Source organism: Sodiomyces alcalophilus (assembly GCF_042370955.1).
Source record: "Sodiomyces alcalophilus JCM 7366 unplaced genomic scaffold ACRALscaffold_8, whole genome shotgun sequence".
Taxonomy (NCBI): domain Eukaryota; kingdom Fungi; phylum Ascomycota; class Sordariomycetes; order Glomerellales; family Plectosphaerellaceae; genus Sodiomyces; species Sodiomyces alcalophilus.
Genome location: NW_027263539.1, coordinates 2725493 through 2751467, shown reverse-complemented (window position 1 = coordinate 2751467; position 25975 = coordinate 2725493). Strand labels below are relative to the sequence as shown.

Sequence of the window (25975 nt, the reverse complement as noted above, 5' to 3'; positions counted from 1 at the left end):
TTTTTAACTCGACCAGAACGGCTTATCAGGGGGTTTTGACATTTCACAGCACAGAGGTGCCCCAGAGACGGTCGTCCTCCACCGTCAAAGTCCCGCCAAAAGTCATCCAAAGGGCGTAAATCACAGTTGGGCGGTAAATGTACCGAGTACAGAGTACTGTACCTGCCTAATAATCCGGTGCTAGCCGAAGGGTGAGCTCTGCTGACGCCGATGCCATGCCATTACATTACTAACAGGCGTCTGAATTGACGACCTCGCGGGATATCGCTCAACGGAGAGGAGAGCCCAAGGAAAAGACCTCGACGTCAATCAATTGAGGAAAGGGGAAAAAAAAAAAAAAAAAAAAGGCAACTGTGACGCTGAAATGTTGAACAGAGACACAAGTCGCACAGTCATATCTCCTTTGACGACCAGGAAGCAATTCGTCCCGTGGTCATTCATCGCCCTGCCTGCTCTGCCAGACAGGGGTGAAAAGAAAAGCAACACTAAACGTGTCCTCGCGCGCAACTTGGCTAGCTAAGACTAGTATTCCGTCAATTCAAGGGGATTTATCCACGTGAGAGGGAAGCTTACGCTAGACTATCGGAGGAAATGGAAGAAGAAAATGATGAAAATTAAGACTAAAATAAACGGCCTTTGAGGGTTCGAGAAGCCGGGAGGGATCGATCCAGTCACCTCATATTTTAATATGCAAGTGAATGACAAGTGACGTCGGCTTGAATCAAAAGCAGCATCTGAAAGCGTCCGAATAGATTATAAAATTGTTAGGGACATGCATGGGGTTTGGTCCAAAAGGGAATTCGGAGCCTGCACCGGAGTTATTCGTATTAATTACAGGCCCGCTATAATTACCTCACACCAAGGACCGTGCGTGGAGATGGCATCTAGTCAACACGTCAGCGATGGTGCGCGTCGTCGGTTTGGGAGCTGGTGTTTCTCGGTTCTGCTCTTATGATCGTGTATCTGGACGGTCCTCACTTGTCTAGAGGCTGCTTGTCTATTCGGCCCAGTCGCGCAATCCCACGGCTCATTTGTCAGCGCAACATCAGGTCAGCGCTACATTGTGACGAGCGGCTGACTGAGCTATCAGAACGGCGGGAACTGACCTATGAATGACTAAAAGGAAACCACGAAACAACAACAACACCAGACAGAGCGCTGGTCTCGGAGCCTCAGTTCCCTCAGGTAGGGAGAGTCGAGTCGCCGCGACTTAGGGACCGGAACCCCTCATGTATGCCGCTGTATCAAGGCCATGCGAGAAGGAAAAAGAAAAAATGCTGAAATGCCCACTGTGGTAGTGGGCGTGGCATTGGCAGCTTGATCGGTCATCGTCCATTTTGCTGTACCGGGCACGGCGATCACATCCCGAAATCCTCGACTCGCCCGACCCTCCGCTTTACCCCACACGGGGCTCCTGGTTCCGTGACCCTTCACAAGATTGACAATGTTGCAGTGCAAGGTACACGCCCCAATCAAAAGACGGAGCCATACGCGATGGCCCCATGCGCCGAGGCCGAACGTGGGAGTTCTGACCTCGGCGCTGAGGGCACGGCGGTGGGTGGCCACCCTGTAGTGGCCATGGCATACCAATAAGGAGAAACAAAGTGCAAAGCGGTCACTCTTAAATCTGCTTTTCATGCCACCTGGGCGTGGCGATTTCTCACCTATCATCAATGCCCAGCCGGCTGAGCGCAGACATGTCCTGGGTTGTCAATGTTATCAATCGGCCCTTTACGGACGGATAAACCATGACATCTTTTGTTTGCTGAGGGTTCCCGAATCGAACCCTGCCGGTAGTTTGGCGGCGTGGGATTCCGTCCCGTCGAGCCTCTTCCTCCCCCCACCCCTCTTTTCTTTCCTCTGCAACATCCACCCCCGCGGGCGTCCCCCTCCGCCCTCCGCCAAGCCAAAGCAGGCCTCTCCGTCATATAAGATCAGTGTCAGCCGTTTGTGCGTCGCAGCTTCTCTGGTATTCCCCCCCCCTCTACTTGGTGTGCCTGGGCCTTACAACAGACCACGACGAGGACGACCCCTTTACCCTGTCGCCCAACATGCACACGCTAAAGTTGATCGCAACGTTGGCCGCCTGCACCCTTCAGGTCCTGGCACAAAACGGCAACCAAGATTGGGACCTGGCCTATGCTAAGGCGGAACAAGCGCTTGCCCAGCTCTCCCAGTCCGAGAAGATTGGCATCGTCACCGGCGTCGGATGGAACCAGCAACCCAACGGTCCCTGTATCAGCAACACCAGCCCCGCCTCGTCCATCAACTACCCGGCCCTCTGCTTACACGATGGGCCCCAGGGCGTACGGTGGGCCGAGGACGTCACGGCCTTCACGCCCGCCGTTCAGGCTGCCTCCACCTGGGATCGCCATCTGATGTGGGAGCGAGGCCTCTTCCTGGGCGAAGAGTTCCGCGGCAAAGGCATCCACGTCATCCTCGGGCCGGCACCCGGTGCGCTCGGGAAGAACCCCAACGGCGGTCGCAACTGGGAGGGCTTCAGCCCGGACCCTTACCTCCAGGGCATCGGCACCAAGCTGACGGTGGAGGGAATCCAGGGCGCGGGCGTTCAGGCCGCCGCCAAGCACTTCATCGCCAACGAGCAGGAAGTCAACCGCGAGGAGATCAGCAGCAACGTGGACGACCGCACCATGCACGAGCTCTACCTGTGGCCGTTTGCCGACGCCATCCACGCCAACGTCGCCAGCGTCATGTGCTCGTATAACCGCGTCAACGGCACGCACGCGTGCGAGAACAGCGAGGTTCTCAACCATCTGCTCAAGGACGAGATGGGATTCCCCGGATACGTCATGAGCGACTGGTTCGTCGCCCAGCAGACCACGTCGGGCTCGGCCAACGCCGGCATGGACATGGCCACCCCGGGCTCCGACTGGGGCGGTGGCAACCAGCTCTGGGGCCCGCGCCTCCAGCAGGCCATCGACCAGGGCCAGGTCCCGCAGTCGCGCCTCGAGGACATGGTCCGCCGTATCCTGGCCGCCTGGTACCTCCTGGGCCAGGACCAAGGCTTCCCTTCCATCAACTTTGGCAGAGACGTCCAGGCCGACCACGCCGCCAACGTGAGGGCCATTGCGCGGGACGGCACCGTGCTCCTGAAGAACGACGACAACATCCTGCCCCTGCAGTCCCCCCGGCGCGTCGCCGTCATCGGGTCGTCGTCCGTCCCGAACCCCAACGGCGTCAACTCGTGCACGGACCACGGCTGCGACAGGGGCGCTCTCGGCATGGGCTGGGGCTCTGGGTCGGTAACGTACCCCTACTTTGTGGCCCCCTTTGAGGCCATCACGACCCAGGCCCAGGCCGACGGTTTCCAGGTCGTCAGCAGCACCACCGACAACCTCAACGCGGGAGCTACGGCGGCGCGCGATGCCGACGTGGCCATCGTGTTCATCACGGCCAACTCGGGCGAAGCCTACATCACGGTCGAAGGCAACCCCGGCGACCGCATCAACCTCGATCCCTGGCACAATGGCAACGGACTGGTCGAGGCCGTCGCCGCGGTCAACCGAAACGTCATCGTCGTCGTGCACAGCACCGGCCCGGTCGTCCTCGAGCGCATCCTTGCGCAGCCCAACGTCAAGGCCATCGTCTGGGGCGGGCTGCCGTCGCAGGAGAATGGAAATGCCGTGGTCGACGTCATCTGGGGCAAGGTCAACCCCAACGGCAAGCTGCCCTACACCATCGCCCGTTCCATGAACGACTACGGCAGCACCTCCATTTTCCAGGGGCTCCAGGACAATTTCGATGAGGGCCTGTACGTCGACTATAGGCACTTTGACGCCCAGGGCATTTCGCCCCGGTACGAATTCGGCTATGGACTTTGTAAGTTTGCGCGAGACCCCATCTCCTCTGCAGTTGTGATGAGCATGACGGGCTAACCGGGGCAATCAGCTTTCACCACTTTCGAGTACTCCGATCTTCACATCGACTCGGACGCTTTTCCCGGTCCCGCCATGGGCGACACTGTGCCGGGCGGCCGCGAGGATCTCTTCTTTGACGTGATGACGGTCAGCGCGACTGTTAAGAACACGGGCAACGTCGAAGGCGCCGAGGTTGCGCAGCTGTACATCTCCCTGCCCGACAGCGCTCCCGAGACCCCGCCGAAGCAGCTCCGTGGCTTCGATAAGCTGCGACTCGCGCCCGGCGAGTCGGGCGTTGTGACGTTCGAAGTGCGGCAGAAGGATCTGAGCTACTGGGACGTTGAGCTGCAGAACTGGGTTGTGCCTATGGGAACCTTCCGCATCCACGTTGGCGCCTCGAGCCGAGACATTAGGCTGCAGGAAGATGTCGATATCAAGTGCTGATTTGTGGCAGTGAAGATATGATGGCATCGTTACCAAACAGGGTAAATAGCTTCCTTTATTGCATTGATCCAGAGAGCAGAATCAGTCGGTTGTGGTTGTATTGGCGGAGTGTAATCAAAAAGTGAGAGGTGTTGTGTTGGTGTTGGGCTTGGCGACCATAACGTTCCGCCCGAGCGAATGGGAAAAGCGGTTCCCACGATGGTCGTTGGTCTTGCTGGTGCTGGTCAGAGATCTATTTCCCATTCATAATAGAGCGAGTCCATATCGACGTGGTAATGAATTCAATGCGACCACAATTGCACATTGCACAGGCAGCTGCCAGCGATACGTGACAACGTCCGCTTGCGCGGTATACGGTACAGCCTCGAGCTGGAAAGAAGCCTCAAGGAAGATGCCGAGTGCCAAATCGTAGGCCACATCACATAAATGGATTCGGCGCAATATGGCGTTCGCGTTGTGCGAGGGAGAGGAAGAGCTAGCTGAGACGAGCGGAGGGCGGAGATGTGCGAGGGTGGTGAAAGAGGCGAAAGTCATGTGACTACAACGTACAGTGTTGCCAGTGCGACAGTTTTACCCCACATCGTGTTGTTGGCCGAAAAACACCGTAAAGGGGGCTGATGGTGGCTGTGCTTATTATAGCACTGCCACAGCCCCACTCCTCTCGGTCGGCCACCCTTACCGAACCGAATTCGCTTCCCCTCCCCCACCTTTCTACGGCCAGTTCCGATCAACGTCAGACATGCAGCACGATTGCAGAGCATCAACGCAAGACTGTTGCTTTAGATGGAACGTTTGTACGAAATCCTACGTAACTCCTCCATGTATCCCATCATATCTCCGCTTGAGGGGACCACGAGAATTGCCTAGGATGGGTGAATACGCAGGTCAGAATGATCCTTCCCGTCACAAGGACCGCCTATTTTAGTCGTGAAGCCACGGCACCTGATCCTTAAAAGTCAAGCGTCCCAGGCACGCGGAGTACGGTGGTACGAAGTAATAGGTACCCTTCGTACAGATGGTATTCAGGTCCACATTTCACGAGCTAAGCCCAAGCCCAGCCCAGCTAAGCCCAAAGCGCAGGGGGGCCACGCCATCTCGTCTCGACCTTGGGAACCCCTTTTGATATTCCCGCTTGGCAGCACTTGGGCGGCCTCTAATAGTTTGTTGTTGGTAATCATTAAGACTGATGTTCGCCCCCGTTCGTGTTCCTATTTAAATCGCTTGTCCTCGCACGTGGACCTAGGCCGCGCGTCTCCAACTTGCTACTTACCATCTCCTCATCAGCCGTATCTATCATCCAAACATCCACCGACCGCTTGGATCCCCATCTCTCCAAGTCATCTCTACCAGGATACTAGTATAACTTAGCGATCCAACCAACAGCACATCCCACCGAGACTCCTTACAAGAAAGAAATGTCAGCACAAGACTACTACGGCGGCGGAGGCCAAAGCGGCCAAAACCAGGGCGGCTACCCCCCGCAGGGAGGCCATCCTCCTGCTCAACGCCAGTATGGCCACCCTCAACCTTCTTACGGGGCAGGTCACCCCCCGCAGCCGCAATACGCCCAGCAACAACAGCAAGGCTACCCACCCCAGCCCAGCTACGGCTCGCCGGCTCCCTCCAACCCCCATTTGTCGCCATACCCAACAACGGGCCCGAACCCGACCTCCCGGCCCTCCAGCGCCCAATCCCACCACTCCTCCTCCTCGCACACCCAGCAACCGCAGTACCAGCAGCAGCAGCACGGCGATCATCAAAACCGCGCATCGGACCACCAGGGACCCCCGGGCTCGGATGCGCAGTTCGGCGAGGATGGCGAGCGAGGCCTCATGGCAACGGTCGGCGGTGGCGCCGCGGGCGGCTACATCGGCAGGAAGTTCATGGGTGGCAAGCTTGGCACCGTAGCAGGGGCCGTGGTCGGCTCCATCGTCGCGAATAAGGTCGAGGACCGCTTCAAGGGCGACAAGAACAGCAACAAATATCCTCAGCAGGGTTACCCTCCTCACCAGCAACCTTACGGGGGCTCCCCCTACGGTAACCAGCAGCCCCCACCGAGCAGTGGCGGGCTGGGTGGTATGGTGCAGAATTTCCTTGGCAAGCGTTAATGTCATGCTAGGAGATTGAAAGACGGGATGAAGGGAAATAGCGCGAGCCGTCATGTCGACGGTGAGAGGGAGAGTGGCAGAGTTCGTGAAGATGGTCTACGAAGTATTGAGAGGGCTGGTTTGTTTTGTAAATTATATCAATTCATTCGTGGAGTAATCGGACATGATGGGAAAGACGCCTCGCCATGAAGAACCCAACACGCAGTGAAACGCATTTGGCATTGATGCTTGTTTGAATATCCCCATGTAGAATAATCACCCTCTTGCTCCGGGACATAAATTTGCATGACAAAGACGGCACATGAATTGGCACCACACTAGGCTCTAGTTGAATGCATCGCCCTCTCGTTCGCTCGAACACGTATATGCTGCATACCTGGTTCCGGTACATGTCTGGCAGGTCATAAGCCTAGATCCAACGACCATCTTATCCAACCTAGTTTGCCCATCAAGACAGAAACAAGGACTCAAAAACGAGAAGAAAAGAGAAACGCCGTAATGCCTCGTCGCCAGATGCTACCCTGTCCCTGTCGAATGTTCAACCCGTTGCCTGCCGACAGAGCGGTTGATGACTAACATGTCATAAAACCAACCAGTTATCGATTTCTACCGAGTCGCTTCCCAGTGCTAAGCTAGGATCAGAAGGGAAAGATAAAACCACGGCTCCTTTGAAAACTTTACGATCCAACTGTCCCTGCCCTCACCCGTCTTTTTGGAATTTGAATCTCCTCGTCGTCAGAGCTGTCGTCCTCTGCTCGTTGGGCAACACGATCCAGCATCCGTTCGATATCCTCGTCCGACAACCGTGGACGTGGCCTCAGCTGACTGCTTCCCAGAGCGGCAGGTAGTGACAGCTGCATGCGGTGACCCAGTCTGATTCCGGGGGCGTATGGTGACATGCCGGAGTAAGACCCGTTCGCCCTTCGCCGCACGACGCTGCGCGGTGTGCCCGACTGCGAATCGCCATCGACGTCCATATCGCTCGCGGCCGTCATCCCGCCTGGGCTCTTCTCGAAGCCGACCCGTTTCTGCGACAGCTGTGGCCGGTGGTCCGGTAGACTCTTGCGCGGCTGAGACGTAGGCAAGGCGTGACGTCCCGTGTGTGCTTGTTGCGACGCCGGCGCGGACACTGGCGGTGACGCCGCAAAGCTGTGCTTCATATTCGCCGAGTTGCCGGGACTGCTCATGAAAAGAAGCGTCTCAATGGCATCCTGCTCCCGCATGTTCTGGTGTGGAGGGAATATCATGGGGTCGGGCACCGGCGCCGGTCCCGGATGTTGTTGGTTCGGTGCCCCCGTCAGGGCGCTACGCTGGGCGGGCGTGTGAGGAGATGCGCTATGGGATAGTGAAAGGAGGGTCGGGGTGTAACGCGGATTCGAATTTCGACGGGGATTATGTGCCGTGGTCGGACGCGAGGGCTGGATAGGAGCAGGGGAAGCCAGACCGGGGCTAGGGTGTGCGGGAGTCGGAGGCGATGCGGAGCCGTGGCCGCCTGAAGGGCCCTTGTTGTCCCTCCAGAAGGTATCGTGGGTGACCGGGCTCACATTCGAACCCGTAGTCGTTGCAGCAAGGGGCCCGTTCCGGACGGCGGAGGTGAAGCGTGGGCTGGCCGAGGAACCCTGGCGACCGTTGAGAGTGGAATGGCTTGAGGTGGGCGATGCAGCGTGGGAGGCCAAGGATTCGACTTCGTCGATGGAGTGCGACTGCCATCCATTGTTCAGCTTAACCATGGCATAGGATAAGCGCGTCTTGAGGTCGTTGGATAGCTGTCGGGATTCGTGTTAGCCAGCGCGGATACAGTGGCAGGGCTGAGAGAGCGGAAGCTAGAAGGCATGGTATATAGTAGTACTCACTTCACCAATTGTGCTAGCCGTGGTCGACGCGACCGAGACAGTGCTCGTGTTCCTGGAATGACCTCCGCGAACAGGAGACATACTGGAGCGATCTTTAACGGCGCCGTTCAGCATACGCTTTCGCGATGGAACCGTGCTGTTGAAAGGGTCTGTATAGGGCATCTTGTCCTGGGCAGCAGCGATCTGGGACAATTGAAACAACTGAGATTCCTGGCTCGACATGTGGCCGCTGTCGGCGTCAGCAACAGTGTCTTTCTGGCTAGCTGGCGGGCTGAAGATAGCGTCCGAGTTGATAGTGACGTTGGAATCTTGGGTAGTGCCTTGTGATGGTGTCCATTGGTGAGCGGGGCCGGATGCTCTCTGAAACGCAGCTTCAGACAGATGCTCTAGAGTGTGGCGGGTGGTGTCTGACAGAAGGGGCGTCTGTGAATGGGGGGAAATAAAGTCAGAGCCAGGAACAGGGACAGCAGGTTGTTCCCGGGCGGGATGAACGCGTGATGTCGTCGCGTCAGAAGACACGCGGGACATCACCCCACCAGGAGGATGGGAACCAGATGGCGGGGGTTGAATCTGTCCACTGAGCTGGGTGTCGGCCCTGTCCTCGAGGAGTGGTGATATCGACGCAGGGCTCATGGTTTGAGGCTGTGCAAGAGAAAGAGTCGCTGAATGATTGGAAAGCTGCCGATGCGGAGCGAGGGGAATACAGTATGATGTCCGAGGCGACAAGGCGACGACGGGTTGACAGGTTGATGGACGCGAACGCGAGCGTGATGTCAGCCAGTCCGGGCTAGTTATGGTGTATGCGATGTCGTCTATGTTATGCTGGTTGGAGGCACTGACACCGCACAAAACGATGGGGGGTCGAGGTGTCGTGTCGACGTGTTGACGACGTCAATTGAGACGGGGCCAAGCGCGACAGATCCGTTGTTGGGGTAAGGCGATGCTTCGAATAGCAATAGAAATCCCGACAATACTATCCGGTGACAGTAATGGGAAGCAAATTGTAATTTTCGGGACTGACAGAAGCAAAAGGCTGGGCAGTTGACCCGTGGTGAGGGTTGAGGGTGTTGAGGATGGGTGGTGGTGGTGTCAGGTCCTGGGGTCACTTGCTGCAGTCACCACCCACCGTCAGGCGCTGTGTCCCAACGCGGTCCTGTTCCACATCGAACGCGTTTTTTTCCTGTGCATCGACCTAACAGAATGCGGGCGGGAGCGCTGAAGAAAGTGGGTCCTCGTAGTGGTGGTACTCTGGATGTACCCACCATGAGAGTAGCAAGGACCAGTGACTTGGCCTGTTGCGGCGGGGTAAAGCCGTCCCGTCCCCGATATAGAGCATTATTCCGAACTTTCGTCGGTCACGGGTGACCACTTGGCACACGAAGACTTCCCTAATAATGAATAATAGAGCGTAGTGGCTTTGGCAAGTTCCAACACATTTTTTTTGAGCCTTCGACGCGTAGAGTGGTGGCGGCGGGCTGTTAAGAATTCAACATAGTTTTTGCTTGGGAGCTGCATCTAACGTCTCGGCGCTTTGTACAGACAGCCCGAGTACCTTAGAGACATCATCGGCTCTAACATGAGAGCCTTCGGTTGGAGTGTTGCGTGTACACTCCAAAGCGCCATACCTACTTTTTAGGTACACGCGGCATCCACGGTACTCAGGTACTTTCCGTACTGAGTACTGACTGGGAAGTCACTCTTCAGAAACCCTCGGGATTCTTCCAGCCTTACAATACAAACCGCAACAATCCAGGTAGGCGTGCATACACGGAGTATGTCCATTTCTAGATCGTTTTCTTAACACTTCGTGACCGAGTTGAATTGAATCATCGCAGTAAGTCCCAGAAAGCAGTAATACTGCCCGGGATTCAGAGCCTAATTAGATCGAGTCATCGGTTTGGCCTGGGGTACGGGTAGATACCTGGCTTTGTCTCGGATCTCGCGACGCAGGGACCACCCAAGACACGAAGTCACGTGCATGGAATTCGTACGATTGATTTCTGTTCCTCGCCTGTGCCCTCCACGTCCCGTCGTACTCGCAGGCGGTTTACTGCCATGAATGTCTTCGAGTTGCGAACGTGCGTAGCTGAGCCCAATCCGGTTTGAAGACCAGGAGTTGCACTCGGAATTATTCCACCGTGACCCTGACGGTCGAGGGACACTCAGTCCAGTTTCACACACATTGGGATCTGAATGCCCTGCCATGATATTACGTGGGGGGCCTATTCTCATCAACGTGCTGCCTCATCCGCATGCTGGCTCGTCAGCCGTCGTCGCAAAGCCATGCACCCCGCCATCTAAAATCACGTCTTCGTTATCGTTGGTATCGTCCTGCACCCGCCGCCACGTCGTCTTTCGATCCTTCCTGCCCTCGAGCTCTGCGCCTTTTCCTTTCGGCTCGTAGACTGGTTTGATGAGATGACCGAGTAACGGATTCTGGCTAAACGCACCGCCGCCGGCGCCGTCGCCGCCTTCCGACGGCCCTCGTGACGCCAAATCGCCATTCGTCGCTCCGTGAATCCGGGCCCCTCGGTCACTCTGGCCTTCGTCTTCGCCGTCATCTTCCGGCGTTGGGGCCCGCTCGACGGGGACCATCTTCTTCACAACCCGGCCCCCCACCAGATCAATGCTCACAATCTGTCGCCTCTTCTCGTAATCGGGCCGGGCATTCCACTCCAACTCCCGCAGGGCCTTCTGCTGTCGCTTTAGCTCCCGCGCCCGCTCCTCCGGCGTGGACCAGATGCTGCCCCCAGTCCCGGACATGGCGCCCGACACGTCGAAATCCGCAGCCTCGTCCCGCACCGTCGTGCGCTTGGTGTTTTGCGCCTGGAAACTCAGTAGCTTGTCCCGGTGAGCCCTCGCCTTGGCTTCCGCCTCCGTCTTGGAGCTGTCGGTCCTGAACTGGCTGAACGGCGCGGGCTTCTTGCTGACCTCGGGACGCTTGTGCGCTTCCCTGTCGACCGCCATCTTCTCGCGTCCCCTCTCCGCCCTCAGCTCTCTCACCATGGCCTGTACCTCGTCCGAGCTGAGGAGCGGCGTCCCGCAGTATGTGCAAGGCCCGAGGCCTTCCTTGAGGCAAATCACCTTGCCACAGGACAGGCAATTGGGCGCTGCCGATTGTAAATCATGTCGTGTCGCTACGCAGTTGCACCTCCTCGCCTTTACGTCGCCCTGAAGTGTAGGGTTGGTAGTTATCTCCAGCGTCCGAATCGCCGCGTCCAAGTCATCCAGAGCTGTCGACGCCCCCGCCATGGGCACGCCCCCGGTGATGTTTATCTTCTTGCTTCCATTTCCTGGCTTTGGTGTCGACGACCGGGTCACAGGACTGGATTTAGACTTGGTCTTTGACGGGCCTTCCGAGATGAGGTAACCCGCCGCCGTTCGCAGCTGCTGCGGTTGTGTCGGCGGAGTGGCGCTCGTTGGGGGTCGTTTTGCTGCTTTGGAAGCTGCCTCGGCTGCCGTCCCGACGGCTGAACTCGGACGCTTCGGTATGTAGTCCTCCTCCAGGTCCTTCTTGCTATATGTCATGCCTAGAAAGTGACCATGAGAGTCCACCTGCCGCGCCACCGGGGTATGCAGCGCCGCCTTCTTTTTCTTGTTTTGTCCTCGTCTGGCTTTAGGGACATCCTCGACTTGTCCATTTCCTGCGGTGGCTGAACTGGGAGCGGGGGAAGGGTCGGGTTTCGGGTTGTGCCGGCGCGCATTGAAGGATGAAATAAACTCGATTGCCGCTGGCGAATCACCGAGGAGGTTGCCAAAGTGTGTGGCTGCCTCTTCCTTCGACAGTGTTGAGGCATAGTCGACCACTTGCTTTAGCTCTTCGTTCGGAAGAGGGAGCAGCTGGGAAAGTTGCGATAGTGACATGACGATTAACAGGCCTTTCCGCAAAACGGAATCAAGAGGCACAACAAGGCATGCGAAACTGTAGACGAGAGAGGAGGTTGGGGAGAGAGAGAGGGACGAGGGAAGAGGGGTTCGCCCGGATTTAACAACGCGCGTCGTTTCTTTCAAGCAGTTGGCATCCTTTGTCTTCCTGTTGGGACACTTTCGGATGGAGGTTGAACCGAGCCTCTTCGAGGTCGCGCCACACGACCGATCCCATTTCCATCTTCACCTGAGTCACTCGGCAAGTTGTGGCTTCACAGCTGACCGTGTGGCTAGGGAGTGAATGTCCGATATTTGTCCGAAATCTCCCGAGCCAGCTTACATACTCGGGAAAATGGGAGTACGCAGCTAGCATACCACCTTACGTAAGTACAATTGAGCAGTACTAATCGGCTGTTTGATTGGCCTTCTTGGTCAAGGAACCCGTATTCAACAACGAATGGCAACCGAGCAACTCAATCCAGCTCTCAACAACACGCCGACTTCCACTTGTCCCTTTTTTCTTTTTTTCTCAATCCCCCGAAAACCATTCCACCTCTTCCCACCCCAATCTCGCACCTCACCACGATCGCATCTTCACCCTATCTACCACCCGCTTTTAATTCTTAGAAGCCCCGATAGTCAAGATGTTCGCTCCTCTGATCCAGCGCCGTATGTTCTCGGCCTCCGCCAGAAACGTACGTCTCTCCCGGCTCCCGCTTCAATTCGGATGTGCGGAAGTGCTGGACACTGAACGCCATTGAGTCAAAAACAAGTTCTAACCCTGATCTCTCCTCCGGTAGCTTTCTAAGGTTACTGTCCTTGGTGCCGCTGGCGGCATTGGCCAGCCGCTGTCGCTCCTTCTCAAGATGAACCCTCGTGTTACCGAGCTGGCTCTCTACGACATCCGCGGCGGACCCGGTACGTTGGAGCAATTCCCTCTCCCCGACTCCACTTCTACGCCATGATCCTGGAGCTTTTTTCGCTCTTTCTACCATTGCCTTTTGCACATTCTTTCTCGTGCGACTGGACTGACAAGTCACTTCTTGCAGGCGTTGCTGCCGACATCTCCCACGTCAACACCAAGTCCACTGTCAAGGGCTATGAGCCAACCCCCGCCGGCCTCGCCGAAGCTCTCAAGGGCTCGGACATTATCCTGATCCCCGCCGGTGTCCCCCGCAAGCCCGGCATGACCCGCGACGATCTGTTCAACACCAATGCCTCCATCGTCCGTGATCTGGCCAAGGCCGCCGCCGAGTCGGCTCCCGAGGCCAATCTCCTCATCATCGCCAACCCCGTCAACTCCACCGTCCCCATCTGCCGCGAGGTGTACAAGGCCCGCGGCGTCTACAACCCCAAGCGCCTCTTCGGTGTCACCACCCTCGACGTCGTCCGTGCCTCGCGCTTCGTCTCCGAGATCAAGAACACCGACCCCAAGGATGAGGAGATCACCGTCGTTGGCGGTCACTCCGGCGTCACCATTGTCCCCCTCTTCAGCCAGTCCAAGCACCCCGACCTCAGCAGCAATGCCGACCTTGTCCACCGCGTCCAGTTTGGTGGTGACGAGGTCGTCAAGGCCAAGGACGGTGCTGGCTCTGCCACCCTCTCCATGGCCATGGCCGGTGCTCGCATGGCCGACTCTCTTCTCCGCGCCTCCCAGGGCGAGAAGGGCGTGATCGAGCCCACCTTCGTCGAGTCGCCCCTCTACAAGGACCAGGGCATTGACTTCTTCTCGTCCAAGGTCGAGCTCGGCCCCAACGGCGTTGAGAAGATTCTGCCCGTCGGCGAGGTTGACGCCCACGAGCAGAAGCTCCTCGAGGCCTGCTTTGGCGACCTGAAGAAGAACATTGAGAAGGGCGTCTCTTTCGTCGCTTCCAACCCTCCCCAGTAAACGCAGTTACACAGCGACCTGTGCCGTTCCAACGTCTCCATAGCATCCCGCGACGGATGACAGGGGACAGCGAGCTCGAGTAATAGCGCCCTCTATTCACGAGGCGGCTGATTTTGACCTTTGGTGAGATTTCTGAGAAGAGAGGACCCGACTAACTCTGCCACGACTTGCATTCCAAGAGCTGGATCATGATGGGCTGATGGGGTTAGTCGATGGTAATGGGAATACGGCGTCTAAAGAGAATACCTGCTTGAATTTCCGACTGGCCCTCACTTTTTAGTATCTATCTTACTCTTTTGAGTAACGCCCGATGTATAAATAATATCACATTTATTAACACCGCCACTTCTCTCGTGCCACTTTACTCGGCCTCGCCTACTTGGGCCTCTTGTTTTCCATGTCGTAACTTTCCTCAGCCTTTGGCCACTACGCCCTTTAGAAGCTTGCAAGCCCAAATGTACCGTGAATGTCTGCGCTCTGGAAGATTTCTGTAGCAGATCTTAAAGGGAGGTAATTATGCCAAATCTATTTCTCTAACATCTTTACCAGTCACATCTATCATACAACTCAGACATGTATAGTGAGTGGCCTTTCTATCGCCTAGTCTGGCCTCCTTGCCGCATGGCTTGGAACTGTTGCTTCCGCGCCTCGATCTTTCGCTCTAGTTCGGCAATCTTTTCGGCTTCCTTTCGCTCCTCTTCCTCCGCTAGCTTCTTCCATTCCTCCTCCTTACGGGCCTTCTCCCGCTCGAGCTGGTCGGGCCGGCGAATGGCAATGTCTCGCGGTCGGAAGTCGGAGAAGAGCCGCTTGAGGACAACCTCAATGGCCCAGCACGCCGCATAATCCAAGAGCATGACTGTCGTCATGGTCGTCTTGAACTCGGTCGTGAAGGGCACCAGCTTCATCTGTTGATTAATCTCGGGCACGAGCTCCATCGAACAAGAAAATGCGAGAGCGGTGACGCCGACAATGCCATAGAACATGCCCCGATTCTCCGAGAGCGACTCCCGGAACGGCCTACCCTGGTAGTTGATCGCGAAGGTGCTGATCTGCTGGATGAGCTGAAGAAGGTAGACGGCGCTGTTGAGGAGGCTAGGCGAGAACTCGGCCTCAAGGTCGACTTCATCCGAGCGACTGCGGAATACCATGTCAGCAATTAAGTGTCATTTCCAAATGCCTCTACGGCAAAACGCTGGGAACTTACGGCTCGAGACGGTCGCAGAAATTGGCAATATAAATCAAAGTCGCGACGTGAACGGCGAACTGCCCAAGAATGGAACCGATAATGTAAACGTTGAAGATGTGCGGCTGTGGGCGCTCCTTGGACAGGCCCTCGACGACCCGGGCGCGAGACAACGACAGGAAACAAACGCTCATGAGAACGCCGCTGATGGTGTATTGGCCATCGCCAAACTTAATGCCTTCAAGGTACAGAACGCTGAGGCTGTAGGCAGAAATAAGGCAATTGAGAGCCAAGATCTTGTACATCTGGATGGTGGCAACCAGCGTGCACCGTCCCTGGCGGATGATGTTGGGTATCGCAATGACGTTGCGAAGCTTGCTGGTGAAAGGCGCGGCCACGGATGCGTCGCCGAGCTTCAGGGTCGGCGGCTCGTTATCATCGGCCAGCTCGTTCTCCATCATGGAGGTGGTCATCTTGTCTGCAAACGAAGCGGCATTCTTCTGCGCCTGGGCCTGTTTCGCGCTCCTGGGATCTTGGTTCATGAGCCGCTGAGCACCGGGTGAGGTGACGGTTTCAATATCATGGCCGAGGGATTTGGAGAATTCTTCGGGCGTGACGTTTTTCTTCTTGGCCTCGCGCTCGATGGCCTTCTGATAATGGGGGTTGTTGGGAGCCGGCGGGTAGAGATGGGCGATCATGGCAGGCACAGGAGGCGCAGGTTGATTGAAGCGAGCCATCAAATCGACTTGCTTCTGGTAAACTTCCTTCATCTTGGTGTTCCGAGAGTGTTCTGCGATGCGGACAAGATCCTCCTGGGTCCCGTTGAGAAGAGCAACGCCGATGTGCGCCTGCTTCAGCGCGCCGACGTCGTTAGTTCCGTCACCGGCCATCAACGTATAGTAACCCATGTCCTTCAGACCAAGCAAGATGTCCTCCTTCTGCTTCGGCGACACACGGGCGTAAACCCAGGCGTGTCGAAGTATGGAGTTCCACGCCGGCTGGCCCTTGAACTTGGCCAGAGCGTAACCGGTCACGCAGATATCCTTGGACTTGATGATTTCGGGGTCGATGGGCTTGGAAGGATCAACAGGGATGTTTACTTGGTCGTCAACGCTACGCCAGACAAGCTGATGCTCTGCATCGGCATCTTCCGGGGCGTCAAGAATCAACACGTCGCGGTCCACAATCTCGACATCGCGTGCCACGTACACGGCGGTAAGCGGGTTATCTCCAGTAATCATGACGACGCGATGGCTGCTTTCGTTGAGCATCTGGACCGCCTGCTTGGCGTCTTCCTTGAGAGGGCACGAGAGGATGAGGAAGCCGGCGAAGGTCAAGTCGGCCTCGACCTTTTCCCGCTTCAGGTCGTTGATCCTGGACGCGGAAAATTCACCATCTGTGCTGAGCTGCTTGTAGGCCAGCGCCAGGACGCGTGATCCGCGACGGGTGAAGAACTTGTACGTCTCCTCGTAGTCTGCCGGCACAGTCGCCAGCATCTTCATGATAGTCTCGGGTGCTCCCTTGACGCCCACAAATGTACCGCGGAGCTTCTTTCCCGTCTTATCCATGGCGTTAACGGTCGCAACAGAGCTTTGTCGTTTGAGAGCAGACGAGAACTGGAATCGACGCTTGATCTGAACGGTGCCATCGATTCCAGTGGTAGCCACGGTAGCGGGTTTGGCTCTAAGGATATCGTTACTCCCGAGCATCCATCCAAGGGAGGACAGAGTGGCCTTCTCCATGGGATCGCCGACAATTTCGCCATCGTCCAGTTTCACGAGGGCATGCGCCGATGCCAACACCAAAGTCGTTTCGAGGCCGATCTGGTTGACAGGGGACAGGTGGGAGTGTGCGCCATCGGATTCTTGAGGGGTGTCAGTTCCCGAGCGGCCTAGACCTAGGCCGGCAATACCCTGAACAACGAGATCCTCGCCGGTAAGGGTGCCGGTCTTGTCGAAACAGGCAACGTCGATGCGGCCTGCGAAGGGAATGCGGAACGGCTCAGTGCAGAAAATGGCCATCTTGGCCAGGGCAGCTAAGCTAGTGTTGACGGCCAAACTCAGCTCCATGGGCAGCTCGGGAGGGACGACGCTCGTGATGATCAAAATGCAGTCGAGAAGCAGTTTGGAGCGTTTGCGGTCTCTCTGGACGCCCTCGTCCCAGACATACCACGAGGCTGCGAGGGCAAAGATGAGGAGAAAGAGGATGAAGAAGAGAGCCTCGGCATTGTTGGCAGAGACACGTTCGGTCGAGTAGATCATGGTCCGGACCAGGCTGCCCTGGGATGTCTCGAAGCCTGTCTTGTGAACGATGGCCATGGCGCCGTTGTCGGGGGGAGGAGGAACACCCGACGCCAGCTTGGGCCTGGGCTCGTCCGGGTTGCCATGCGTGACCTGCAAAACCTTGGTGCCGCCCCAGAGGAAGGCGTTCTTGTCCAGACCCTCGGGTTCTATGAGCGCATCGTCGGGCCGCAGCTGGATGGAATCCTTCAGTAGCGGGGTGCTTTCGCCCGACAGCATGGCTTCGTTGACAATGGCCGTGCCCTCGACGAGTAGCATATCACAGGCGACTCCACTGTCCTCCTTGGTGCGTCCCACCGAGACGAGGTCGCCGGGCAGCAGTTTGTCGCTCATGATTTCGGTCCACTTTCCAACGCGATAGACATATATTTCGTAGGGCTTGATGCTCATGCTGCGGAATTCGTTGAGGGTGCGCTGACGCTGCCAGACGACGGTGCTCTCAAAGGTGACGAGCATGAAGAGGGTGAAGAGAGAGTAGTACCAATACTCGTCGAGCAACCAGAGACCGACACAGAACACCTGGAAGACGAAGAAAGGAGCGACGGCATGTTCCTTGAAGAGTTCAGTGAAGGTAGGCACGGGGATGTCGAAGGTATTGGTGCCATAATGTTCTTCCAATCTGGTTATTTCAGCCTGGGTGTCAATGCCTTTGGATGTCTTGTATTTTCCGATGTTAGGTTTCGGTTCAGCATCGATATCGTAGGTAAGCGCGCGGAAGCACTGATCGGCCGGGTCGTATAGAAACCGTCTCTTTTGAAAGAGGAACGAGGTGTTGGTCTTGCCGCCGACCTAGAAAGAACCTCGATGTGTCAGCATCAGACCCGTTGTTACCATAGAGGTCGTTGCTTTGAATTTGCTTGATATATGGAAACACGGCGATGTGGAAAAGAGCGAAAAGGGCCTGGACGTGCGGGAGACATTCTGGGAATGGCAGGAAAACGAACCTGGTCGCGAATGACTTCGCAAACATCGGGAGAGCCAGCGTTAGCGACTGGCACCACCTTGATGAGCTGGGCGTCTTCGATGGTTTTAGCTCGCGAAGCTGTGAAGAGAGTCTGAAGGTTGACACTCCAGTGGGTGCACAACCAAGTCAGGGATTGAAGCGTGACAATGGCGGCGACCCAGACAAAAGTCCATTCTTCGGAGGATATATGCTGCTCGTACAGCTCGGGAGTCAGGTAGTAGCGTAGAAAAACGGGCCAGATGATGGCGAAAGGCCACACGTAGGCGTGGAAGTAGAGGGGCAGAGGCCTCCAAAGCTCGGCCGCCTTGACCTGGGGGTTATCGACGAGGGGCGCCATGGTTGGCGAGACCCTAGTGGAGGGGGCAAGACAGGAGAGGAGCAGAAGGATGTCAAGCTCAAGCGAAAGAAAAGAGTGAAACGGAGGAAAATGAAATCAGCGGAGGATGGGCTGAAGCAAGTCGCAACACATTGGGAAACTCAGGGTGCGCAAGAGGGATGCGGTTATCAATGCCCTCGTCCGGAATGATGTTCGAAGAGGGCGCAATATTTCCGTAGAAAGGAGAGATGGACGGATATGAACGACGTCCAGGGGTTGGGTCGACGTGGAAGGATGAAGTGATGGAGATGTGTCCAGTGTTGGTGTTCTTGGTTTTCCCCCCCATTGCAGTTGAAAATCAGTGACGGGCCAATCCCAAAATCCATTCTGATTACGTATATGGGATGTACCTACCTCAGGTTAGGTAATATTGTGGGGTCTGTACCTAGGTACTTTGTAAATTACGTACAATTCCATTGACTCAGATGTGGCTCTAGCCACAACGTGGCGGTGTCATCACCAACCCACATGTCGAGATCATAGGCTGTGAGCACCCTCAAAATTATCTTTGTACACGTACTTCGTACATTTCCCGTGCTTCATTTCAGGTTCAAAAAGGGAAATAGAGAAGAATACACCAGCCAAGATCTTGGCGTGGATGAAAGACAAAGAATCAGAAAAAGTTCCAGCGCGTTGTTCCATACGCGAATGGACACTGGCGCAGGGCATGACGAATGTACAGGGACTCGAGATCCCGGCGATAGGTCATGTAGATGAAAAAAAAACAAAAAAAAAAAAAGATCATCATATGTACGAATAGCCCCAAAGCCCATGCCTCACACACTTGTCGGGCCAGACAATTCTAGTAATTTTATTCCAATCGCCACTTGGCGACAGCACACCCTGGCGGACAGCATAGGCGGGAAGCCTGCCAGGGAACCAGACGTAATACGACGGTCGAATTGACGATCGTTAAAGGCCCATCGCGAAGGAAATTCCCACGATGCTGGCGGCGACGGCCATGCCCAGCGGCGCGCGCCAAGGTACGGCGGCGCTCTGTGGGTCAACCCCCGAAGCATCCAAGCCCAAGTACCAAGCGCCAATATCGGTCAACTCTCCGGCGTTGTTCAGGAAGGGGGCGTTGGGGCCGACGTTGCTCTCGGCCGAGCGGAAGGCGCCGAAGTAGGTGTAGCCGCCGATCTCATCGAGGCGGTCCAGGTACTCGAGTGATGTGTTGAAGAACTGCTGGGTCGGCTCCAGGTCTTGGTGGGCGTAGGCATATTCGGTGACCCAAATGGAGGTGTTGGGGAAACTGTAATGCGACGAGGGTGTGGCGTGGTCAGCGCGAGAACGGGGAAAGGAAGGGGAGGGAGATAAAGGGGTTGAGCGCACTGAGCTACACGTTCGCCAATATGGCTGGCAAAGCCTTCAAAGTTGTCATACCAATGCACGGGCAGGAAGTCGTAGGTGCAATTGGTGCGGCTATTACTCTCGGCGCTGATGAGGTCGGAGCAGTGGTCGAGGAATTCGTGGAGCCAGACGAGTCCCGCGGGGGCGCCTGTCATGGCGGGCAGGCCGACCTGGATGCCCATCTTCTGCAGAGGCACGAAGTTGGCGACCCAGGCTTGGGCGGCGTCGCGAGGGGGAATGCCGCTGCCGCCAGAGTGGTCGATGTCAGGCTCGTTGAAGCTCAAGACGCGGGTGATGTTCCGGCCGTCCTCGACGAGGCGGGTCACGCGGTCGCGGAATGAGGTGTCGTCGAGGTTGTCCGAGTTGACGCCCCACATCATGGGGATGAATTCGAACTCTTCCTGCGACAGGTCGGCGAAGGCCGGGCTTGGGTCGACGCCATAGTTGTAGTACCAGGACAGTTCGGATCCGGGTTGCGTCCAAACCTTGTTGTCCTCCGGGTAGTCTGAATTGGGGGTGAAGCAAAGACCGCGCTTGGGATTACGCTGAGCAGTGACAGCGAGGGGGAAAAGGAGGGACGACAACGCGACGAGGCGAAGGATTGGTGTGGAGACGAGCATGGTCATAAAGCAAGGTAGGAATTTAGTAGGTAAGACAAGTCAGGTGAACTAAATGAGGGGGGTTACCGCACCCAGGGACCTCGTTCAATGTGTGCGCAAAGAGAGGAACAAAGAAGGCTGGCAAAAGTTAACGAGCGTGAGGTGCCATGAGTAAGGAATTGATTGAAGGGATTGAGGGCGGCGAGATGATGGATGGAGGTGAGGGCATAGAGGAAGGGGGAAAGAAACGAAGGGCATAACCAAGGGAAGACATGGACACAGGTCGATAACAAAGTACGTACGCCAAAGCGGAAGAAGGCGATGCAAGGCTTGGTGAGGTCTCGGCGTGCGAATCGACGTTGGTGCCGAGCCCCTAGTCCTGTGGTACCTGGATAACGGCCCATCTTATTGTTTCTTTTTTTGGATAAGGCTCTTGGTCTCGGGTTGGTACGTCCGTCGAGGTCTTCAAGTACTCTGTACGTTCGTTGTACTCCATGATTCAAAGTGCGGTTCAGCTCCAAGGCCAAGTATCCATAATCTGTGCCGTCGACTTACATTATACATTATTAGATTACTACATTTAACCGGCGATGCAGAACTCAGTCTTCTCTTCTGTAGGAGAAACAATAATGGTGGCCTTTTCTTTTCGTCTTTCACTTTATAGTCGATTCTTGTTCTTATGGTATAGCTCCTGCTTTTGGTACCATTCCTGTGGTACCTCCGGATCCCAAAGATAAGTGGTCCCACAAACGTTTCGGTAGACCTCAAAGTCGCGTGCTTCGGAACTTTTGTAGATTTACTGCTAATTTACTGTACAAGGACACAAATAATCCGAAACATGGCGACCTTGGCTTGTCGAACCTTTTGCCGACGCGACGGGAGCCGTTGTATATCTACATTATCTATGGTAGAAGCTCCTACTTTTTCAACCCTTTGCCCTCACTCCGGCTCATGGATTAACGCTTCGACACTTCTGACAGAGTCGCGTGCCTCTAGCTGTCAGCGGACTCCAGTCATCCATGAAGCAAAATGTTCTTCATCTCAGTCAACCCCTCTGGTCCTCCGTGGACTCGCTCTTCCACGCGTCCCTTCCCTTCGCCGTCCTTGAAAGTCTGCTCAAGGAGGGGCCCCGGACATCTATCTCCCTTGAATGGCATACGGGCTTTGTGAGCTGACATGGTTGTTCGTATTCGGCAGGAACAAAGGCCCTCGATGGAATGCACGGAATGCCAGTGCTATTCTTTTTTGTTTCCATGCAGCCTTCGCTCTTTGTCCATCCTTGCTCACCATCATGCTAGCCAGCCAGGCCCGAATGTGTTCTATTCTTCGAACATGTGCTGGGCACAAGGCCCTCCAATCGGTCACAACATCCAGTTGAAACTACCTGATATATCCAGGGCATACAAACCAGAGAAGATGGACGGTCCAGCTCCTCGCTTTTCCCTCCTCATTTACCCTCCTCTCGTTGCAGGCATCCTTCAACGGCCACGACTCCTACCTGCCTCGTCGCAACAGCTTGCAGCAGTCCGCTCCATCTGAAGCACCTCGTGCTCTGGCTCTTCATACACCATGGACCCGATACCTGACAGCCACATACCGCATAAGATGACCGTGGATGAGGTCCACCGGCTTCTCGGCATGAAGGATAATGGGGTCCTCACCTGGTGTCCCAATGCCTTCCGTGCCGGCCCCTGGGATCCCGGCGTCGACAGCGACCATCCCTGGCGCCACAAGGATGTCGAAGCCTTCCTGCGGCATCTGGGCTACGGCAGGCTATATCCCATGCCCGTCATCTTCAATGACGATGAGGCGACCGCCGAGGGTGATCGCTGGCGCAGCGAAGTCTACAATGCCTACATCGAATTTGGTCGAATGTTCCGCCTCGCCATGGACCTCATCTTTCACGTCCTTCATGAGGAAGATGTCCTCTCCGACGACGAACTCGAAACTATCCTGCGCGGTGCTTGGACCTCCGTCTCCCAATCCGCCATGTACGTTTCCGACTTTGGCAGCTGTGCTGTCCCGGAAGACGCGGCTCAGGGCTACCGTTTCTATCTCCAGCATTACCGTGACATCGAGTTGGTCCGCGAATTTGGTCCCGGGTCGAATGACATGGGCCTGTCCGTCCCACGTACCGTCTTCGACATGAAGCTGACCAAGCCCAAAGTCCAAGCCGAAATTATTGCCCCCCAACGTCTGGCCCTGCAAGTCCCGGTGATCAATCTGAAACTGCTCAAGAGTCGCGGCCTGCTCACCATGTTCTTGATAAAACGCTTCAGTTCCAACCCCGGCACGTTCGCCGTACCCGACTGGGAAGCCAGCCACATTGGCCGATCGTCCCGGCTGATCGTTCCCCCCTACTGCGACGCCCGCTTCATGGCCTTCCCGACCAGACGCATGGCGTACGGGGACAAGTACGGCGACCGTCTCAGACGCGCCCTGGGACTACCCGACCCCACCAAGACTGATTTTCTCCCGTACGCCAACGGGCGGTATTGGCACGGCTGTGATATAAAGAACCCCAGCGCAATGGAGGCGCTGTCTCCCGTCTTCAAAGACTTGCGCCAGATGGGCCGCATTTTTGGCTGGGGCGACGGTATCATGGTCCTTCAATCGCAGGGTCTCATTCTTCGCTACCTCCACGCCGTCAGCTTGTCACTGCTACAGAAACAGGCCACATCCGGCTCGTTTCCTAGCTCAAGGATTGAGCCCTTAACCGAGAAGGAGTTCCAGAATGATCCCCTCTTCGTCAACTATAAACCTCCGCCCACGGAGATCCCGAAGCCTGCTGCCGCCGTGCCCTTGGTCTCTGTCAGCGAATTCCTACTCAGCCTCCCGATAAAACTGAACTCGCTCGCATCCCGTCTCAGCTTCCAGGCCGTGGGTCACATCCCTATCCACATGGCCAACGAGCTTTCACCCACCAGGGATATTGCTACCAAGTTTAGCATGTATGTGCAGCAGGTCACACAGAACCCTCTGATGTTCAAACGCATGGTCCGTGAATATTTCGACTGTCACTACGGCCACGTGCCTCAGATGCGTGCCAAGAACAATAAAAGCAAAAAGGGCAAATCGAAGGAATCCCAGGGCCCAAAATCCCAAGACCAAGTCCAGGATCAAATCGGAGAGAGCCGCAGCGAGAGACAAGACCGGATGGAGCGGCAGCTGCCGCACCTTTACAGCACAGACTTGGCGGCCAAATCCAGGCTCATCGACGACGTACTTAGGAAGTTCATCTTGACCCTCATCTACAGCGTGGAAATAGGCTTCGTCCTGGACGACATGCGGAATACGGTGGAAAACGAAGCCATCAGGTGCGACTTTCCACTTATTACCTGGACGGATCCCGCCTCGCCCTTCCCGAAACCCGTCCGTGATGCGATTGTGCGTTTCTTATTCCATGTCCGCTGGTTCCAAGATATCCTCCTCACGGCCCTCCTGCATCGGGGCATCTTTCACGGGTCGTGGTCGGTCAGGGACTACTTTGAGCGGAGCCCTTCCAATGACGCCTTGCGAGCCATGGTCACCGAGAGCAAGGAGAAAAGCCCATGGGCGCTGCCCCGGGGACTCGCCCACTTTGACCGACTGGGAAAGCTCGATTTTCGCATCGTAAAGGAACACGAAGATGCCGTTGTCGCTGACATGCATCGGAACTTGGACAGGGTGGCCAACGGATATCTGCACCGCTTCGTGCATCTTCACACGATTATGGACGAGTTCGGCCGGAGTTGCATCGACCTGTCGCGTCAGGATTTGGATTCTAGCTACTACGCCTACCCCATCGCCAGCATCACGTTCCTGATCAAGAGTCTGACCCTGGCGACGCGAGAGTTCAACCTGGTCCAACCATTCGACAAGGACGTTGAGGAGATTCGGTCCGACCCCATCAAGCTCCGAAAGATGCAGGAAAGCACCAGCTTTGGGCGTTTTATTCTCAACCACGACGACTTTGCTTTTGAACGCCACGTCGACCCGAATGCTTGCCGGGACATGCGATGGCTGCTCGGCGTGCGATATGCCAATGATCCGCAAACTTTCATCACTGCCGAGGAAGCCCGGCTGCGCATGGACAAATTCTGGACGGGAATCTTTAACTGGGTATCCCAGATGGGCCGGAACAGCCCGCGACACTTTTCCACGGTATTGGGAAGCGCGCTGACGGAATTTGAAGAGGGAGCCGACGACATGGACGCAGTAGAGAAGGGGGAAGACGACGCCATTCTCACCGTAAGCTCTGAAGGCTGCGGTCCTATCTCTACGCTTCACCCTCGATGGGGTCCGCTTGGCCCGGACACAGCCAGTCAGTCTGCTTCCGACGAGGCAGCCACGTCTCCCGAGGCGGTGGCGGGCTTGTCTATGGAAGATGTTCTCAAGGCCAACAAAGAATGGATCCTCAACCGATACCGTGATAGCCCAGCCCCTGCCTTTTCTTTAAAGGGGCCCGTCGGAGGGCCATCCGGGAACGCCGCGAAGACTTCCAAGTTTGGGTCGGAAGATTGGGAAACGATTGAGATGACTTTCGGGGGACGGAAAGGTCAGATACGCTGGCACGACTGGTTACGTGTGACGACCGGCCTCGGCCTCGGCCTGGAACCTATCGGCGGCTCAGCTTTCAAGTTCAGCTGGACGGAGAGCTGTCTAATCCCCAAGGAAAAGCTTGGTTCGATGAGTGTCGTGCTTCACAGCCAGCATGGCAAGGATACGGCGGCGTCTCTGCGGCCGACGAAGGTGAAGGAATTCGTTAGCGCCTTTGAGAATTATCTTCACATCAACCTCCGCGTGATCACCCGGTACTACGGCCCCAACCCTCTCCGGCAGTTTTCGGCAAAGAAGGGTGGTGCTGCGCAGGCCAAGTTGGCGACGGCGGTTTCGGGGTGGGATGACGGGGAGCGGGAGCTGAGCGAGGACGACCACCTGCCCGACTATGTCGATGACGGTCAGGGTGTCGATGTTGAGGCTGGGTCTGAACTGGAGGAAACGCGTTTGGTGAAAAGAGTTGGTTCCGAGCCCGAGGAGTCTCAACCGGCAAAAAGAATGCGGTTCTCTTGAGCCACCGAGTAGTTGAAGTCCGTGCTCTCTGTTCGGATTGGGGCGAGGGTGTGGGTTGAAGTCTTCTCGATTTATATACAGTTCTGATCTTCAGTTTAGCAGTCCTTCATTGT

At 56.2% G+C, this 25975-nt stretch overlaps 9 protein-coding genes across 9 annotated transcripts; 4 read left to right on the top strand and 5 right to left on the bottom strand.

Moving 5' to 3' along the window:
* Positions 1-766: 766 nt before the first annotated feature.
* ACRALDRAFT_2037768 (uncharacterized protein) lies at positions 767-1659 on the bottom strand. Its single transcript, XM_071020841.1, has one exon. The coding sequence runs from the start codon at positions 1636-1638 to the stop codon at positions 1228-1230; it is 411 nt and encodes a 136-aa protein (XP_070872176.1). The 5' UTR covers positions 1639-1659; the 3' UTR covers positions 767-1227.
* Positions 1660-1674: 15 nt separating this feature from the next.
* ACRALDRAFT_1066068 (glycoside hydrolase family 3 protein) lies at positions 1675-4781 on the top strand. The gene is made up of 2 exons (XM_071017276.1): positions 1675-3840; positions 3910-4781. Exons 1-2 carry the CDS (start codon positions 2052-2054, stop codon positions 4320-4322), a joined length of 2202 nt encoding a protein of 733 aa, XP_070872175.1. The 5' UTR covers positions 1675-2051; the 3' UTR covers positions 4323-4781.
* Positions 4782-5737: 956 nt separating this feature from the next.
* ACRALDRAFT_2044788 (uncharacterized protein) lies at positions 5738-6430 on the top strand (the record flags this gene model as incomplete). Its single annotated transcript, XM_071021469.1, has 1 exon — positions 5738-6430. One exon carries the CDS (start codon positions 5738-5740, stop codon positions 6428-6430), a length of 693 nt encoding a protein of 230 aa, XP_070872174.1.
* Positions 6431-7107: 677 nt separating this feature from the next.
* ACRALDRAFT_2022889 (uncharacterized protein) lies at positions 7108-10113 on the bottom strand (the record flags this gene model as incomplete). The annotated part of the gene is made up of 11 exons (XM_071020111.1): positions 7108-8196; positions 8284-9095; positions 9131-9256; positions 9301-9379; positions 9410-9475; positions 9546-9628; positions 9660-9698; positions 9775-9812; positions 9845-9892; positions 9926-10009; positions 10088-10113. The coding sequence occupies 11 exons, from the start codon at positions 10111-10113 to the stop codon at positions 7108-7110; spliced, it is 2490 nt and encodes an 829-aa protein (XP_070872173.1).
* A 414-nt stretch (positions 10114-10527) lies between these two features.
* ACRALDRAFT_1078104 (uncharacterized protein) lies at positions 10528-12147 on the bottom strand (the record flags this gene model as incomplete). Its single annotated transcript, XM_071018728.1, has 1 exon — positions 10528-12147. The coding sequence occupies one exon, from the start codon at positions 12145-12147 to the stop codon at positions 10528-10530; it is 1620 nt and encodes a 539-aa protein (XP_070872172.1).
* Positions 12148-12639: 492 nt separating this feature from the next.
* ACRALDRAFT_1045146 (uncharacterized protein) lies at positions 12640-14394 on the top strand. Its single transcript, XM_071015385.1, has 3 exons — positions 12640-12845; positions 12951-13068; positions 13200-14394. The coding sequence occupies exons 1-3, from the start codon at positions 12795-12797 to the stop codon at positions 14036-14038; spliced, it is 1008 nt and encodes a 335-aa protein (XP_070872171.1). The 5' UTR covers positions 12640-12794; the 3' UTR covers positions 14039-14394.
* A 94-nt stretch (positions 14395-14488) lies between these two features.
* ACRALDRAFT_1045141 (uncharacterized protein) lies at positions 14489-19114 on the bottom strand. Its single transcript, XM_071015384.1, has 3 exons — positions 18466-19114; positions 15243-18310; positions 14489-15172 (listed from the first exon to the last, which is right to left on the bottom strand). Exons 1-3 carry the CDS (start codon positions 18820-18822, stop codon positions 14632-14634), a joined length of 3966 nt encoding a protein of 1321 aa, XP_070872170.1. The 5' UTR covers positions 18823-19114; the 3' UTR covers positions 14489-14631.
* Positions 19115-19773: 659 nt separating this feature from the next.
* On the bottom strand, positions 19774-20831 carry ACRALDRAFT_1058792 (glycoside hydrolase family 128 protein; the record flags this gene model as incomplete). The annotated part of the gene is made up of 2 exons (XM_071015952.1): positions 19774-20113; positions 20194-20831. The coding sequence occupies 2 exons, from the start codon at positions 20829-20831 to the stop codon at positions 19774-19776; spliced, it is 978 nt and encodes a 325-aa protein (XP_070872169.1).
* Positions 20832-23017: 2186 nt separating this feature from the next.
* ACRALDRAFT_1066062 (uncharacterized protein) lies at positions 23018-23783 on the top strand (the record flags this gene model as incomplete). Its single annotated transcript, XM_071017275.1, has 1 exon — positions 23018-23783. A coding segment is annotated over exon 1 (452 nt), but the record flags the coding sequence as incomplete, so codon positions are not given.
* Between the last annotated feature and the right edge of the window lie 2192 nt (positions 23784-25975).